We start from the raw sequence: 17,792 nt of genomic DNA, 5'->3' as shown, positions 1-17,792 counted from the left end.
AAAGCTGCATGGCCGACACTTCACACACCTGCGGCGAGCCAATGGCTCTACATGGGAAGGCTGAGTGTCGGGGGGGGGGGGGGGCTTGTCACTGCACCCCAAGGCTAGGTCAACATACTGGTGCAAATTTATACAAATTTATACAGCATCTACAATGCGTGCATATTTTTTTTCTGCACCTCTTTATATATTGTAATAAATATATAATATATATTAGCTATATTTTACACACATATATACACAGATTATATATATGTGTGTGTGTGTGTATATATATATATATATATATATATATATATGTGTATGTATGTATGTATGTATGTATGTATGTATGTATGTATGTATGTATGTGTATGTATGTGTTTGTGTACAATATATATTTATTACAATATAATAAAGAGGTGCAGAGAAAAATATGCACGCATTGTAGATGCAGAAACTGCGGAGTTCAATGTATATAATCTGTGTATGTGTGTAAAAAAAAAAAAATAAAAAAAAATATATATATATATATATATATATATTATATATATTATAATCAGTGCCTACAAGTAGTATTCAACCCCCTGCAGGTTTGATAAGATGCAAATAAGTTAGAGCCTGCAAACTTCAAACAAGAGCAGGATTTATTAACAGATGCATAAATCTTACAAACCAACAAGTTATGATGTTCAGTTAAATTTTCAACATAAGTGTGGGTCAATTATTATTCAACCCCTAGGTTTAATATTTTGTGGAATAACCCTTGTTTGCAATTACAGCTAATAATCGTCTTTTAGAAGACCTGATCAGGCCGGCACAGGTCTCTGGAGTTATCTTGGCCCACTCCTCCATGCAGATCTTCTCCAAGTTATCTAGGTTCTTTGGGTGTCTCATGTGGACTTTAATCTTGAGCTCCTTCCACAAGTTTTCAATTGGGTTAAGGTCAGGAGACTGACTAGGCCACTGCATCACCTTGATTTTTTCCCTCTTGAACCAGGCCTTGGTTTTCTTGGCTGTGTGCTTTGGGTCGTTGTCTTGTTGGAAGATGAAATGACGACCTATCTTAAGATCCTTGATGGAGGAGCGGAGGTTCTTGGCCAAAATCTCCAGGTAGGCCGTGCTATCCATCTTCCCATGGATGCGGACCAGATGGCCAGGCCCCTTGGCTGAGAAACAGCCCCACAGCATGATGCTTCCACCACCATGCTTGACTGTAGGTATGGTATTCTTGGGGTCGTATGCAGTGCCATCCAGTCTCCAAACGTCACGTGTGTGGTTGGCACCAAAGATCTCGATCTTGGTCTCATCAAACCAGAGAACCTTGAACTAGTCTGTCTGAGACTCCTCCAAGTGATCATGAGCAAACTGTAGACGAGCCTTGACATGACGCTTTGAAAATAAAGGTACCTTTACGGGCTCGTCTGGAATGGAGACCATTGCGGTGGAGTACGTTACTTATGGTATTGACTGAAACCAATGTCCCCACTGCCATGAGATCTTCCCGGAGCTCCTTCCTTGTTGTCCTTGGGTTATCCTTGACTCTTCGGACAAGCCTGGCCTCGGCACGGGAAGAAACTTTCAAAGGCTGTCCAGGCCGTGGAAGGCTAACAGTAGTTCCATAAGCCTTCCACTTCCGGATGATGCTCCCAACAATGGAGACGGGTAGGCCCAACTCCTTGGAAAGGGTTTTGTACCCCTTGCCAGCCTTGTGACCCTCCACGATCTTGTCTCTGATGGCCTTGGAATGCTCCTTTGTCTTTCCCATGTTGACCAAGTATGAGTGCTGTTCACAAGTTTGGGGAGGGTCTTAATTAGTCAGAAAAGGCTGGAAAAAGAGATAATTAATCCAAACATGTGAAGCTCATTGTTCTTTGTGCCTGAAATACTTCTTAATACTTTAGGGGAACCAAACAGAATTCTGGTGGTTTGAGGGGTTGAATAATAAATGACCCTCTGAATAAACTTTTCTCAATTAAAAAAAATAAATACAAAGAAATAACATTCTTTTTTGCTGCATTTCACACTTCCAGGCTGATCTACAGTCCAAATGTCACAATGCCAAGTTAATTCCGAATGTGCAAACCTGCTAAGTCTGCAGGGGGTTGAATACTACTTGTAGGCACTGTATGTATGTACATACATACATACATACATACATACATACATACATACATACATACATACATACATACATACATACATAAAGCAAAGGATGAATTTAGGGTGAAAGTCATAAACTTTGCTGATGTAAAATGTTTTTTGTGTAAAATACCCACCAAGAACGCCATGTGTGAACCCAGCCTAAAGCCACCCATACATATTAGATGGTTGGCAGACAATCGTTCTCATATACAGTTGTGTTCTCTATGAGAAAGCCGCCGACAGACGTTTCTGGATAAAGATGTGCAAAACCCAAGCACTTAAATGACAAGAGGGAAAATATATGCAAGTGTTTTTTATTAACAAACTGCAAAAGACATGTGAACCCTGACAGAAGCAACACCGACGTTTCGGTTGTGACACCTTTATCAAGGTTGTTGCTTAGTTGAAAGATGCTAAGAATCACGGGTCACCTGGACTAGTCACTGAGGTTTAGGCTGAGGGTATCACATTTTGCAGTAAATGTTGTCAAAGGAATGGTGGGAGGCTGTGACAGAGCGGAGAATAAGTGAAGACGACGCCTGATGGAGGTCCTGAACGTGCTGAAACAGCAATGGTGGTGCAGCGGCGGCGGCGTGGGCTTATCTCTTGGGGAACAAAGCGATTGACTGTTCCAAATCAGACATGCCCGATTGACATCAATCAGTTGACGATACATATTAGAGTGCTGGGTGAACACATCGATGTTGGCGGGTGCTGCAGGTATTAGTATAATGTGTATGGGGGAGCTTAAGGCTTGGGCTAAATGAAGACTCTGTACCTCTACTAATTGATTTTAATTATTGATGGACTTCCAAAGTCTCCAAGTTTTGTATACAACAGCTGTAAGTTGATACTTGCAGTTAATCAGCGATACAGAAAGTCTCATGGTGGCCCAAGGCAAGCTTCATACGTTCATGAAAAATCAGGCTTTGGTCGCAACACCTGACCTGACCACCAGGGCTCCTGACCCAAGCTTACTACGTCATGGCTTTATACAAGGCAGTTGACAAAGGTCAGGAGACCCGCTCTTCGGTCCATGTGTTGTCATTAGTGATAAACGAGCACTACCATGCTCAGTACTTGTAACGAGCAGTCAGACGCTCAGACAGGCTCGACACATGTACTGAGTATAATGGAAGTCAATAGGAAACTTTTGCATTTTGTCTGGAGGATCTCTAGAATTGTGGCCCCCACCAGACTGCAACTACTGTGAATGGATAGAAGGCTGCGCACGCATCGCTTTCTCCTTTCACCTCAATGGGATTTCCGAGCACAGCTGAGCTGGTGCGTGTTCTCCGCTACCAACGTTAAACATTCGGGTTCTCTCAGGATTGGTAACAAATTTATTTCAGATATTTAGGTTCTGTTAATACAATCTGAAACTTTTTATTAATTTTCTTACCGGATATCGACATCCATTTTTGTGTGATACATGTGAGACCTCCCTTCATCACTTACATGTGTTTTCCATGACCTTTTTAAAGAGTATTTGCTTAAAATTAATTGATGTAAAAATCCCTCAATTTCCCTGATTCCGTCGCTCTATTCCATTTTGCGCTGCGTCGCTCCATTTTAAAGATATTCAAATTTGTTGTTTTTAGAGAGCAGTAGGTGAAATCTCTGCTTGTAGTCCAACTGGACATCTCTTCAGTCTTCTCTGGAGGCGTGCACTTTCATCTTTTTCCCAAATGTTGACAATCACAGCGGCCGAGCTTTTTTTAGCCTCGTTTGAGAGGATGGAAAGGTTAAGCTTCTCTGAAGACTGAAGAAACACCCAGTTGCAGTACAAGGAGAGATTTCACATACTGCGCGCCACAGCAACAAATGGGAATATCTCTTTAAAGGAGCGCAAAACGGAAAAGTGCAGAAGAATCAGGGGAGCTCAGGGATTTTTTTTTTTACAAGGTATTTTATGCAATTTATTTAGCAAGTAACAAGTCCTCTTTAACAGGTTCCACCATGTTCTGTTCCTCCATGATGTATATGTCATTTGTGCTTACAAATGCTAAATATGTTTAATATATTTTCTTGTTTTTAGCAGGTAAAAAAAAAAAATATTCATTAACTTAGTGTTTTTTTTTTACATATTAAACAATTAACAAGTGTAGTTTCTTCTCATAAAATAATCAGCCTTGCATGACCACTTGTTTCTTCCTAACTCTGCTGTTGGAGTGGTTTGGAAGTGACTCTCACATTAACACGCGCTGTTCTCCGAGTAATATTAACGATTAACTGTCACCCTGAAATTAGGAATGTGTGGTGCGACGTCCTTAACGTCTGCTAGCTGCAGGGCCGACTTTTGTATAGGAGCGTGATGAATCGGAGGGTTGTGGAACTTGGCAGCAGAAGGCTCGTCCTTTCTCGTTTAGTCGTCACCTCGCACTGATTCATGACACGCATTACATCCCCGGTGCATGTGGTGTATGTAGTCAGCACTCATTTCACAGACCTTCACATGCCGAGGCACTTAATGCTATCCAAGCGGCAAAATGAATCAAGCCTTTGAAAGAGAACACAGCAGGATTTCCTGAAAACAGCCCTGTGCACCATCTCCAGCTGACGGCAGCAGCGGCTGCTGTGCTTTCTCATTTCTAGATAGAAGCATTTGTTCTACTGATGTAGAAAATGTCTATAAAAGAAAGGTCACTTTTATGCTTTTTTTTTTTTTTTTTTTTTTTTTTTCTTCCATTTTTAGTCTGTTACTATTGCAATTTCTCCTTTTGAGTTCTTTCAATGAAGTTAGTTGGAGGCACTCACCAGTTCATCGTTGCTTTATTCAAAAAAGACACAGGCGAGAGGGGGGAGTGAGATGTGCACGAAGGACGACAGCACTGTTTCGCACCACAGAGAGCAATTCGAGAGGTCCATGTGGACCTGTCGAAGTGCCCTCTGTGGTACGAAACAGTGCTGTCATCCTTCGTGCTCCCCTCACTCCCCCCTCGCCTGTATGTGTCTGTTTTGTCTTGTTTATTAAAAAAAAAAAATCACTGATCTCGGGGAGACCAGCCAGAGAAAACACTGCCAGCAGCCATCAAAGGAGCTCAACACAGTGAAATCCTAGGTGCATTGCCCCCTGGAAAGTATGCAAATCAAAAAAGGTCCATGGAGCCTCTGTTCGGGGTTTCGACACAGAAACTAGCCAGATATCCCTCCGGGAAGGACCTAGCCAAGGAGTGGCTCTTTTTAGGAGACCACCATAACCACCATATTAAGTGGCCCTTTTAGTCAATATCCAACTCTTTGACAAGTTTAAAGATATGACAAGGGAAATACCAAGGGCAGGTATCCATCCACAGACAGCTGTTTCGGGGTATTGCCCCTCATCAGTGTGGAGTAGGATTCTGGCTAGGTGGGAGCAATGCCTAGTAGACCAGCAAAACAAAACAATCACTGATCTTGGGGAGACCAGCCAGACAAAACACTGCCGGCAGCCAGCAAAGGCGCTCAACACAGTGAAAGCCTAGGTGCATTCAATTTTTTTTTTAATAAAGCAATGATGAACCGGTGAGTGCCTCCGACTAACTTCATTGAAAGGATTATGGATCTCCGCTTTACGTGAGAGCACCGCTGGTCTGCTGCCATCTCCTCCTGCAGTCTAAGCTGAAAACAGCGAGCCCGTCTGGAAATCCCGTATGGATGTTGCCGACTCCTCAGATAACCTGGATTCAGCCGTATGCTTGGCATTCACGGTAATTAGTGCCCAGTTTTTGCTTTCTTTTTGGGTTCTTCTCCTTTTGAGTTGTAGGAGGTGTTCACATAATTGCGTGCAGGGCTGCTGCTAAGTAGTACGGTCTGCATTTTCTATTTGGGTTATGTTAAATCTGAAGTTCTTAAAATTATTAATAAAAATAATTTACTTCTCAGTATAAATGCTGAAACTGAAGATTTTCCCTTACACTCCAAAAATTAGCCCTTTTTTGCTGAGGTTATCTATGGGCCCTGCTATGTTGCCAGATTGAGAATTGCAGCCAGTCAGCGGATGCTATTGGGCTACTTCGCTTCCACTACTTCCACCTGTCTTGGGTACACTCAAAGGCACGAACACCGGACAAACAGAAGTCAGAGCCCAATAGCGGGCTCACATGGCCGACTCCACCTGCTTTACTGATGACACCCTTGTCTGAAGGTACACCGCACAGAGGCTGTCAGTCAAGCAGGAGAAGGCGTCGCTGGGTGGGGAATAGAGCTGCACTGACGGAGGTTTCAGATCTACCATAGCTTTTTAGCCTCATTTGCATATAAATTAAAACACTGATATTTTAGTAATGGATGAACGGATTGGCCATGTAAGTGTATTTCTGGACACACTCTTGCAATAGCTTACAGGGAGAACATCAAAGTCGTCTGGCAGCAGCGCAAGTGTGGACCAAAGCTGAATATATATATTTATTTATTTTTTTTTTTTTTTTGCTTTTTTACTGCTCAGTATAAACTCTCAAACTGAAGATGTTCTCTTAATCTCAGCAATGTAAGGCTAATTATTGGAGTGTAATTCTGGACCCCACTATGCTGCCAGATTGAGAATCGCAGCCAGTCAGCGGATGCTATTGGGCTGCTCTGCTTTTACTACTTTCACCTGTCTGAGATACACACGAAGTTACAAACCTCAGACAAATGGAAGAAGTCGATCGTAGAATCCCAATAAGGCTACTTTCACACATCCGGCTTGAGCCCTGCGGCTCAATCCGGCTGTGCAAGCTATGCAACGGATGCGGTGAAAACACCGCATCCTTTGCATAAGTTTTTACCATGCGGCCCGCCCGGTTTTTGCCGCTTGCGTCATGCTACTGAGCATGCGCAGTGGCAAAAACCGCATGCGGCGGCCGGATGCGGTATTTGCCGCATCGCGCCGCATCCGGCCGCCATAGGCATGCATTGAGAGATGCACCGCATCGGCCGAATGCGGCGCGATGCGGTTTTTTTTTGCCGCACGAAAAAACGTGCCAGGCAACGTTCCATCCGGCCACCGCATCGGCTAAATCTGCCGCATGCGGCAAAAACCGGATGGAACGCAAGGCCATGCGGCACAATGCGGCACTAATTAAAGTCTATGCAGGAAAATCGCAACCGGCAGCACAAAAAAACGGTTGCGATTTTCCTGCAAAGTGCCGGATTGTGCCGCAGAATATAAACCGGAGGTGTGAAAGTACCCTAAGGCTACTTTCACACATCAGTTTTTTTCCATCAGGCACAATCCGGAAAAAAACGGATAAAACTGATCCGGCGCCGGATCCGTTTTATACCCATTGATATGTATTTGCACCGGATTGTGCCTGATGGCCTTGTGTTGCATCCGGCTTTTGCCGGATCCGTCGCAATTGGCTAATGCGGCGGCCGGATGGAACGTCTCTTGTAACGTTTTTTTGTCTGACAAAAAAACGCATCGAGCTGGACCTGGCGCAATACGGCGTGATTTACAATGGAAGCCTATGGACGCTGGATCCGGCAAAATTCGGCAAAAAACGGATGCGGCCGCCGGATTAGTTTTTTTTTAAACTGAGCATGCTCCAATTAATTGTAAAAAAAAAAAAAACTGATCCAGCAAAAAAACAAATTTGCCAGATCCGGTTTTTGACGCATTAGGTATACCAGATCCGTCAAGGATCCGGCGCATCCGTTTTTGCATATTCTGCGACGGATCCGTTGCATCAGGCACACGCCGGATTGTGCCTCATGCCAAAAATCTAATGTGGGAAAGTAGCTTAACTGGCTCACATGGCCGTCTCCACCTGCTTTACGGATTGGTCCTTTGCCTGAAGTCGTACAGCATACTAGCTGGAGGAAGTGCTGGCCAGGGAATAGAGCTGGAGTGACGGAGGTTTTAGAGCTACTATTGCATGTAAATTAAAATGCCCAATATTTTAGTAAGAGGAACGGATTGGCCACCTAATCTTGCAGTAACTTACAGGTAGAACATCTAAGTTGTCTGGCAGCAGCATAAGTGGACCAAAACTGAAAATAAATTTTTGCTAAGACTTAATTCTATGTATTTTTACTTGCAATTCTGTCCATGTCAGAGCTTGAAGGCCAATAGTTACAAGATGTCAAAGTTTACGAAGCAAACTATGTGCAATGATCATCCCCCTTGATGTAGGCTCACACTCCAGACTGACCGGCCTTCTGCTGCCTTGTTTCACTGTGTGCGTGTGTGTGTGTGTATTTGTGGTTTCAGTCCTGGAAGAAATGCCTCCTTTTTTCCTTTCAATCAGTTACTTGGTGAGACCTGAATTAAGCAGTATTGTAGAGACCACGGCTGCAGGTTAAGGTGGCCATGCATATTACAGAGCCGTCAGCTCACTAGTTGTTTCCTCGCTCCTCTATACACATATATTCTGAGCTTGCATGCTTATATCATTGGGGATAGGGAAAGAAGCAGCTGCTAGACCACATTGGTGTTAAAATCAATTTATAATTCCCTCCCATGATGGTGGCCCCCAGACCTATTTGGAAACGTGGCCAAAATTGCTGATGGTTTCTGATTAATGTGTATGGCCACCTTTTTGAATTTGTGGATCATGTAGTTCTAGTTAAAAAAAAATAAATAAATAAATAAAATGGTACGCTGCCAATTTTGCAGACTAGTTTCATTACATTGGAAAACTTGTAAAATGATTTTTTTCAAAAATTTGAGATCTTGGTAGTGCAAACCAAGAAAAGCCACAAGTCCTCGCCGGTGCAATGAAACTAAAGAGAAAGCAGACACGACGGGTTCATCCATAGCAAGATGCCGGGTTGCTAATTGCAAAGGAATGAATTCTGAGATTTATTTTATTTTCCCTTGTTGCATGGGAAATAACAGGGTGACATTTGAGGGTGTTTTGTGTTTTTTTGGTTTGTTTTTTTTTTTCTTCCCCTGATGGCAGCCTTAGCCTGCCTTCTTTTTAACCTCTTCTTTCCCAAGCATGGATGCGGGAAGCTATGTCCTCCGCTGCCTCCTTCTGTATAGCGCTTACTAATATTTGCTGTGCTATTTGATGCATGTTGATTTGAAAAACCTTGAGAGCCTTGTAGCTTCCAGCAATAATAGTCCTCGACTTGTCCCCTCCCCTGTTCCTCCAGGAAAGGAAATTCTTCAAAGGCTTCTTTGCAAAAGTAAGTCCATTGCCATCTGTGGTTAAATTTATAAGGAGTTACACACTGGTAGTAACTGGTCACTGTACATAGCGGTATGTGCCTTCACTTCGTGATTCCTGTGGTATAACCTTGTATAGACCTGGCTTCCTTTTTAATATCCTTTTCTAGAGATCTTGACTTAGAAGAGGGATGGGCAAGAAACAAATAACATGTTGGGTCATACATGGGTGTTGTAGCATAATACATCTTTCATTTTTCTGATTTAGAAAAAAAAAAATTGAAGGGATATTCCCATCTCCAAGATTTTATCACAGTATGTAGGGGGTGTAATAATAAGCAAATACAGTACCTCCAATTAGAAATGTAGTATTGTTCTCCTGATTAGCTATGTTGCTAATCAGGAGAAGAGCCTTGGTGAGAGAGGTAAAGAAGAACCCAAAGATCACTGTGGCTGAGCTCCAGAGATGATGATAATAATAAAGTTTATTTATAGAGCGCCAACATATTCCGCAGCACTTTACAATCCGGTGGGGGGTTGTATAGACAAAAACAAAACAAAATAGTACATAATTCAACAGCTACAGTAAGAATGAGGGCCCTGCTCGAAAGCTTACGATCTATGGGGAAATAGGGGATGCAGTAGGGAGATGGGAGAAAGTTCCACAAAGACAACTATCTCTGCAGCCCTCCACCAGTCGGACCTTAATGGTAGAGTGGCATGACGGAAGCCTCTCCTAAGTGCAAGACATATGAAAGCCCGCATAGTGTTTGCAAAAAAACACATGAAGGACTCCCAGACTATGAGAAATAAGATTCTCTGGTCTGATGAGACGAAGATAGAACTTTTTGGTGATAATTCTAAGTGATATGTGTGGAGAAAACCAAGCACTGCACTGCTCATCACCTGCCCAATACAATCCCAACAGTGAAACATGGTGGTGGCAGCATCATGCTATGGGAGTGTTTTTCAGCTGCAGGGACAGGACGACTGGTTGCAATTGAAGGAAAGATGAATGCGGCCAAGTACAGAGATATCCTGGAAGAAAACCTCTTCCAGAGTGCTCTGGACTAGAGCTGATTGAGCGGCCAATAATCCGGTACCGGCAGAACACTGCCAGATTTAAAGAGTCCGATCCGCTCTGGAATCCGGTGCTCATATAAGTCAATGGGGACAAAAACGTTTGTGGAGGGGCTAGGAGCGAGCGCGGCATACTCACCGAGGCACTGTCATGGCGGCACACTCCTTCCGGGTCACGCTGTTACCTTCCAGAGCAGACAATTCATTGTTTTCCCCGCCCACCGGCGCGTGTTGGTTGCAGCTAGACACGCCCCCATCCTGAGTGGCAGCGTGTCAGCTAGCTGCAACCAATCACAGGCGGCAGGACGGCCGGTGGGCGGGGAAAGCAGTGTGTCCGTCGCAAGTGTGACTCCGGCTTTTATTTATTTATTTTTGTATTAATTAAATAAATTAAAAAACCCGACGTGCGGTCCCCCCCTAATTTTCATCCCCAGCCATGGTAATGCCGGCCGGGGCTGGTATTTCAGCCCGCAGCCGCCCGTGCCGCATGTATTACATGCGGCTATACCGGTACATTACCGGCTCTTCCCGGAGGCGTGATGCGGTGCCAGTCGGGGTAATAGGTTTGTGATCGCACGGGCGTCTGTGAGATACCCGCATCACAAACCTGCAAATGAATGTAAATAAACACACCGAGAAATCATTTATTTACAGTAAAGTACAAACGCAGCCTCAATCACCATTTTATTACCCCAACACCCTCCGGCGTAATCCACACGTCCTACTGCGACACATCCGGCTCTGCTACATGTCACAGCTAGCAGCCGTAAAGCACGGCTGCCCGCTCTGAGTGTAGACACTGACAAAGCGGCTGTGACATTCTCCTCCGCAGCTCCAGCTCCTCCCCTCCTCAGTGCCCCCCCGCAGCAGTGGTCCGCCCTCAGTGGCAGGGACGGACACTTGCATGACACTTGGCTCTGCTGTACTGCCAGCGTGAGCCGTGTGTCATGCGATGGGATCGCACCGGTGCACGCGGAGACAGTGGAGGAGATGGGGAGAACGTGCTCCCTCTATCTGCTCCGCTCCTGTGATGCGATTGCCAGATCGCATCACAGTCGCATGACCCTCGGCTGACACCAGCAGCAGAGGGTCATTTGCATATCGCTTCCGAAGCTGTCGCAACGGAAGCGGTATGCAAGTGTACAAGAGCCCTCAGAAGTGTGCGGGTGATAAGTGCGGGTGATGACATGCACACTCCTGTCAGATGTGTGTTCGGCTGTGCTGCGATGTCACACTTGGGGAGTCTCGCTGTGACTGCTGCCTAAGATAAACCGCATGCGTTTTTTTTTTTTTTTTTTTTTTTTAAATTAAATAAGTAATTTAAAAAAAACGACATTCGGTCCCCCCCAATTTTCATTCCCAGTCAGAACACCGGCCGGGGGCTGGTACATCCTCAGCTCGCAGCCGCCCGGTATAGCCGCATCTATTATATGTGACCATTCTGAGGCGATATCTGCTCATCTTGATTTGCCCTGGTGCGGTGGCAATCAAGGTAATAGCAGGGGTTAATAACAGAGGACGGCTGTTACTAAACCCCAGGTTTGTCAGAGTGGGCAGCCATAGAGCACGACTGCCCGCTCTGAGTGCAGCGTATTACTGACCGCGATAAGCGATGACTGCACGGCAGAGCGGTCACAGGCTGGGGGCGTGTCAGCCAGGAACCAATAACAGCTGAGAGGACGGCCGGTGGGCGGGGAAAACACGGAAAGCTGTGTGATTGTGTGCACAGCAGAGGAAGTGAAAGCGCGACCCGGAAGAAAGTGCCGCCATGACAGAGTCTCGGTAAGTATGAAACGCTTATTTATTTATTTTTTTTTTTTTTCATTTATTGCCGATTTCCGTTCGTGCAGCTGGAATCCCGCGCCCGGGTCCGGCCCGGGGATAGCACCGAAACCACGCGGATCCAGACGTTTACAGTCCGGGTCCGCTCAACACTACTCTGGACCTCAGACTTGGCCGAAGGTCCTCCTTTCAACAAGACAGTGATCCTAAGCACACAGCTAAAATAACAAAGGAGTGGCTTCAGAAAAACTGTGACCATTCTTGACCGGCCGAGCCAGAGCCCTGACCTAAACCCAATTGAGCATCTCTGGAGAGACCTGAAAATGGTGTCCACCAATGTTCACCATCCAACCTGACGGAACTAGAGAGGATCTGTAAGGAAAAATGGTAGAGGATCCCCAAATCCAGAACACTCATGGCTGTACTAGCTCAAAAGGTGCTTCTACTCAATACTGAGCAAAGTGTCTGAATACTTATGACCATGTGATATTTCAGTTTTTCTTGTTAAATAAATTTGCAAAAAGTTCTACTTTTTCTGGAGTTTTTTCCTGTCACGATGGGAAACAGAGTGTACATTAATAAAAAAAATTTACTTTTTTGAATTTACCAAATGGCTGCCATGAAACAAAGAATGAATAATTCAAAGGGGTCTGAATACTTTCCGAATCAACTGTAGCTTAGGTATCCATGGTTACGACCACATATAGTGACAGTTGGATACCTAAGCTACAATGCCCTGCACATGAGGTAAGTGATATAGCTAATCAGGAGAACTATACTACACTTCTAATTGGAGGTATTTGCTAATATTATTATTACAGCTACTACATATGGGGATAAGATCTTCGAGATGGGAATAACCCTTAAAGCACTAGCTTGTTTTAGTGATTATTATTGGTGATACATTCCCTATAACTTGGCTGTTTAAGTCTGTTTTGGGTTCCTGGGCAAAGATATATAGATATGATTTGATTGCAGGTGGGGTGTCTGTACCAACAAGGGTCCCAAAGAAATAAACAGACGTGCCACTGCCGATTTATATTTATATTAGTCTAGCCAAAATAATGCACTCATTTTTTCAGAATTGCTTCTTTTATGAGCAAGAGTGATCAAATAATTCCCTGCTCTAAGACAGGCAAGAGAGGCAGTTTTGCAAGGAAAAAGGCTCACATTTTTTTTAGTTTTTTTTCTTATACATGGGGAATTTCCTTGCCCAACCTTCTTTTGATATTACATATTGCTTTCCAGTGATTTAAAAAAAAAAAAAAAATATATATATATATATATATATATATATATATATATATATATAATATATATAATATATATATATATATATATATATATATATATATATATATATATATATATATATATATATAAAACCACCAAACCCATAACCACAATCTGATCCTCTGCAGCTCCTCTGTCCCACTGGCAGTGACTCTGGCTGTTTTTACTCTTTTTCTTCTTGTTTGGTTGATGCCTGACAGCTGCAGCCAATCGTTGTGGCCACTGAATGACTGCAGTGGTCACATACTGACCACATCGGAAGAATAGTAGAGGGGGTGGAGGATCGTTGTGGCCACTGAATGGCTGCAGTGGTCACATACTGACCACATCGGAAGAATAGTAGAGGGGGTGGAGGATCGTTGTGGCCACTGAATGGCTGCAGTGGTCACATGCTGACCACATTGGAAGAGTAGTGGAGGAGATGCACAGGATCAGAAGGTGAGTATATGCTATTTTTTTTTCTTCTCTTTAAATCACAATGGTACAATTTTTTTGTAAATTTTAAAGGAGCAAAAGAAACCCAAAACCTTTAAAGTCTATGGCCCCAATTAAAATGAGGGAGTGGGGAGCGTGGTGGTAGTCACAGTGCTGATTCAGGAAGCATTGCATGCCTCTTCATGAATCTGGAGCGTTTGACAAGTAGAGTGCACCTCCATACGCCACACCAGAAAGGGACTGGAGTAAGATTTCTGGCATAGGGAATGCCACAGGAGGTGTGGGGTCATGCCCCCATCCTGCCCCAGCACCACCGCGTGAAAATACCAAAAGTCACAACATTTGGAATGGAGTTAGGCCCTAAAATGTCAGGTTTTGTAAATTTAGGTGGATAGTAGTGATGAGCGGACAATACCATTCTTTTATACTCATAACTAGTGATGAGCGGGCACTACCATGCTCGGGTGCTCTGTACTCGTAACTAGTGATGAGCGGGCACTACCATGCTCAGTACTCGTAACTAGTGATGAGCGGGCACTACCATGCTCAGGTGCTCAGTACTTGTAACTAGTGATGAGCGGGCACTACCATGCTCGGGTGCTCAGTACTAGTAACTAGTGATGAGTGGGCACTACCATGCTCGGGTGCTCTGTACTCGTAACTAGTGATGAGTGGGCACTACCATGCTTGGGTATTTGTATTGAACAAGTCAGATGAGTTTGACTCGGGTACTGATTACAAAGGAAGTCAATAGGAAACTCAAGCATTTTACTGGAAGAACTTTTGGAAAAATGCTGAAGTGTCCCATTGACTTCCATTATACTCTATGCACGAGTCGAGCCCCTCCAAAAGTCCAACTGCTGGTTACAAGTACCGAACTACCGAGCATGGTAGTGCTCGCTCATCACTAGTTACGAATACTGAGCACTCGAGCATGGTAGTGCCCGCTCATCACTAGTTACGAGTACTGAACTCCCGAGCATGGTAGTGCCCGCTTATCACTAGTTACGAGTACTGAGCACCCGAGCATGGTAGTGCCCGCTCATCACTAGTTACGAGTACTGAGCACCCGAGCATGGTAGTGCCCGCTCATCACTAGTTACGAGTACTGAACTCCCGAGCATGGTAGTGCCCGCTCATCACCAGTGGATAGTTAATTCTTGGTCAACAGATAGCTAACAGTGTTTCCTAATTCATATAACTTTAAAATTATTTTATATTTAAAAAAAACAAGCTATATCACTGCGTGTTCTTTGAATTGGTTAGTAATAGTCCTCTTTTATATACCCGTTTTATGTACTTTCTTCCTGACATAATCTAAGACGTAAAATCAGCCTAGATTTGCTGCCGATCAATCTTTACTGGACTTTCCACAAATTTTACCAATGAATATTGCTTGTGCTGATTGAGTCATGATTACTTTTGAGGGGTACAAGTTGTGGGTTCTTACCTATATGGCAATAGATCACGATTTGTCTGCAGGAATTCCAGTGCGGGACGGCTACAGCTATGGTGACGGTTCTTTGTTCACTGTTAAAATGGCATCTAGGTATCCTTTTCCTTTTCCAAAATATAAACCACTTATGACTTTTAAAGTGAACTATACAGCTGCTCAACAGGATCACATGCGAGTTATACAGGTGTATAAATAAATGTGGAGTTAGGCACAGGCCAAACGTACGCGCTTCATGGTCTGTATACAGGCCAGAATGCCCGACCAACCGGGGATTACTCAACTCAATTCAACTTAGTCATATGCGACTAATGGTTCCTAATTGGGGTCAAGAGATCGCGGTCTGTCCTGACATTTGGAAAAATTAACTCCGCCACACTGTATAATTTCCCAAAAAGAATTTACGAACACAAGTTTATTCATTCTTGATCTTTTTCTTTATTGATGTGGAAAAAAGGTGCTGTACAATAAGAGTCCGCCAGAACACAACATTTCGGCCTATTTGCCTTCAACAGGTCAGACAATCCAATATGTGCAGGAGTCGCAGTACAATGGCTGGGAAGATAACATGTATGTTTTCTACCTATTTAAGAGTCGGCATAGACTCACAGGTTCAAAAATTATCTCAATTGTGAGCTTTAGGCGAAGGCAGGGAACAGGCTGGGATCTTGCCTTCTGTGTCAGCCCCTCACCTGGCTGGCGCCGCCACCAGCCATACAGTACCGCATAACGAGTACATAATACGCAGGCAAGATAATTTTTGAACCTGTGAGTCTATGCCGACTCTTAAATAGGTAGAAAACATACATGTTATCATCTTCCCAGCCATTGTACTGGGACTCCTGCACATATTGGATTGTCCGACCTGATGAAGGCCAATAGGCCGAAACGTTGTGTTCTGGCGGACTCTGTTATTGTACAGCACTTTTTTTTCCCCACACCAATAAAGAAAAAGATCAAGATTGAATAAACTTGTGTCCGCAAATCCTCTTTAGGAAATTATACAGTGTGCCGGAGATAATTTTTCCTTTTGTACTCCCCTTTTCTCCTGAGCACCTGATTAAGGTGACGCTAGGTCTTCTTTTTCTATTTTGTCCTGACATTTGTTCTGGAGCAGTTTTCCCACTTTATATTACTTTCCCTGCATTTCCCAATAACCAAGAAATCTGCCATCCAGGCGTTGAGAAATAAAATGGCACGCAGTTCTGTGCACACTGGATTTAAAGGTGGAGGGGGGGGGTCTATCAACTGCTGAAAATGGGTAAAACAAGCAACTTACCACTTATTAAAAATCTTCTCCGTTCTCAATAATTGAAGGTTCTTTAACATCCCAGTTTACTGCTCATTTCCCAGGTTACTGACCACCTCTGCAATTTATCAGTGGTGGTTGGTTTCCTAGGCAAGGAATGCTTGCTTGCAAGCTGTCACTATTAAGTTTCAGAGCTTCAAGGCATGCCTGCGTTATTGGATCCGGCCAGGTGAAGTGCCCCTGCAATTCTCTGATGCTGTAGCTTTATGTTACCTCTGTCAGCAACATTGGAGAGCGCACAATTTAGACCAGTGGTACCATCATGTCACTGGCCCAAATGTTAATCTTCAGAAGCTGGGAGGTAGGGGAACGGTGCGCTCCTGAAAAAAAGATTAGAGAACCCCTTTAATTTTTTACCGTTTTCAAGAAATCGGTCATTAATACTCAAAATATACCCAGTCTAGTATGGGTATACATTCCTATCAACAGTGCTTTAGTTTGTAATGTTTAGGGTCATTGTTTAACAAGTAAAACAAATCCTGATCTGTTGTTTCTTTACAGAAAAATCAGTATTTTTATCCATTTTTATAAATTAGACTGCAAGTGCACTTAGTCAATGCCTCCTCGTCAGTTATTCCCTGCCCTACATCACCCCGGCTGCTTGATTGACAGCAGAAATGGTGTCTTTTGGTTGTAGACAATGGAAATTGATTAGTCAAGGTGGGGGGACAACTGAAGAATTGCTGTTGACTGTGTGCGCACCTGCAGCACCGAGTGCACTTGCAGTCTAATTTACATATAGATAAAAATAAGGATTTTTCTTCAATAAAAAAGATCCATAAGATATAAGTATTGCTTTAGTTGTTGAACAGTTACCTATAAATACAGATAAAGGACATTAATTACCTTTTACTTTATATAAATTGATAAAAAAAAAAGGTTATAAGAAAAAAAACACGCCCAGTCACTTCAGCTCTAAAGTAATGAAAACGTCCTGGACTATCCTGCAGCTGGGTATTAATGGTTCAAAGTTGTTTTTTTTTTCTTTTTCGCTCCTAATTGGGAGACCCAGACAATTGGGTGTATAGCTATTGCCTCTGGAGGCCACACAAAGTATTACACTTAAAAGTGTAAGGCCCCTCCCCTTCTGGCTATACACCCCCAGTGGGATCACTGGCTCACCAGTTTTGTGCTTTGTGCGAAGGAGGCAACACATCCACGCATAGCTCCACTTTTTAGTCAGCAGCAGCTGCTGACTATGTCGGATGGAAGAAAAGAGGACACATATAGTGTCCCCAGCATGC

The 17,792-nt window shown here is 43.7% G+C and overlaps 1 protein-coding gene across 4 annotated transcripts in view; it reads left to right on the top strand.

Annotated features, from left to right (window-relative positions):
* Positions 1-17,792, top strand: part of NUMB (NUMB endocytic adaptor protein) — a 137,813-nt gene that overhangs the window by 99,540 nt on the left and 20,481 nt on the right. For 2 of the 4 annotated variants that reach the window (XM_075330600.1, XM_075330598.1), the window contains exon 5: positions 9,184-9,216. The exons of the other annotated variants lie outside the window; for them this stretch is intronic. In XM_075330600.1, the coding sequence (XP_075186715.1) occupies positions 9,184-9,216 (33 nt within the window). The remainder of the gene's footprint in view (positions 1-9,183; positions 9,217-17,792) is intronic. 4 annotated transcript variants of the gene reach the window in all.

The sequence above is a fragment of the Anomaloglossus baeobatrachus genome, chromosome 12 (genome assembly GCF_048569485.1).
Source record: "Anomaloglossus baeobatrachus isolate aAnoBae1 chromosome 12, aAnoBae1.hap1, whole genome shotgun sequence".
Taxonomy (NCBI): domain Eukaryota; kingdom Metazoa; phylum Chordata; class Amphibia; order Anura; family Aromobatidae; genus Anomaloglossus; species Anomaloglossus baeobatrachus.
The sequence above is the reverse complement of the archived record's forward strand: the minus strand, read 5'-3'. Positions and strand labels throughout refer to the sequence as shown.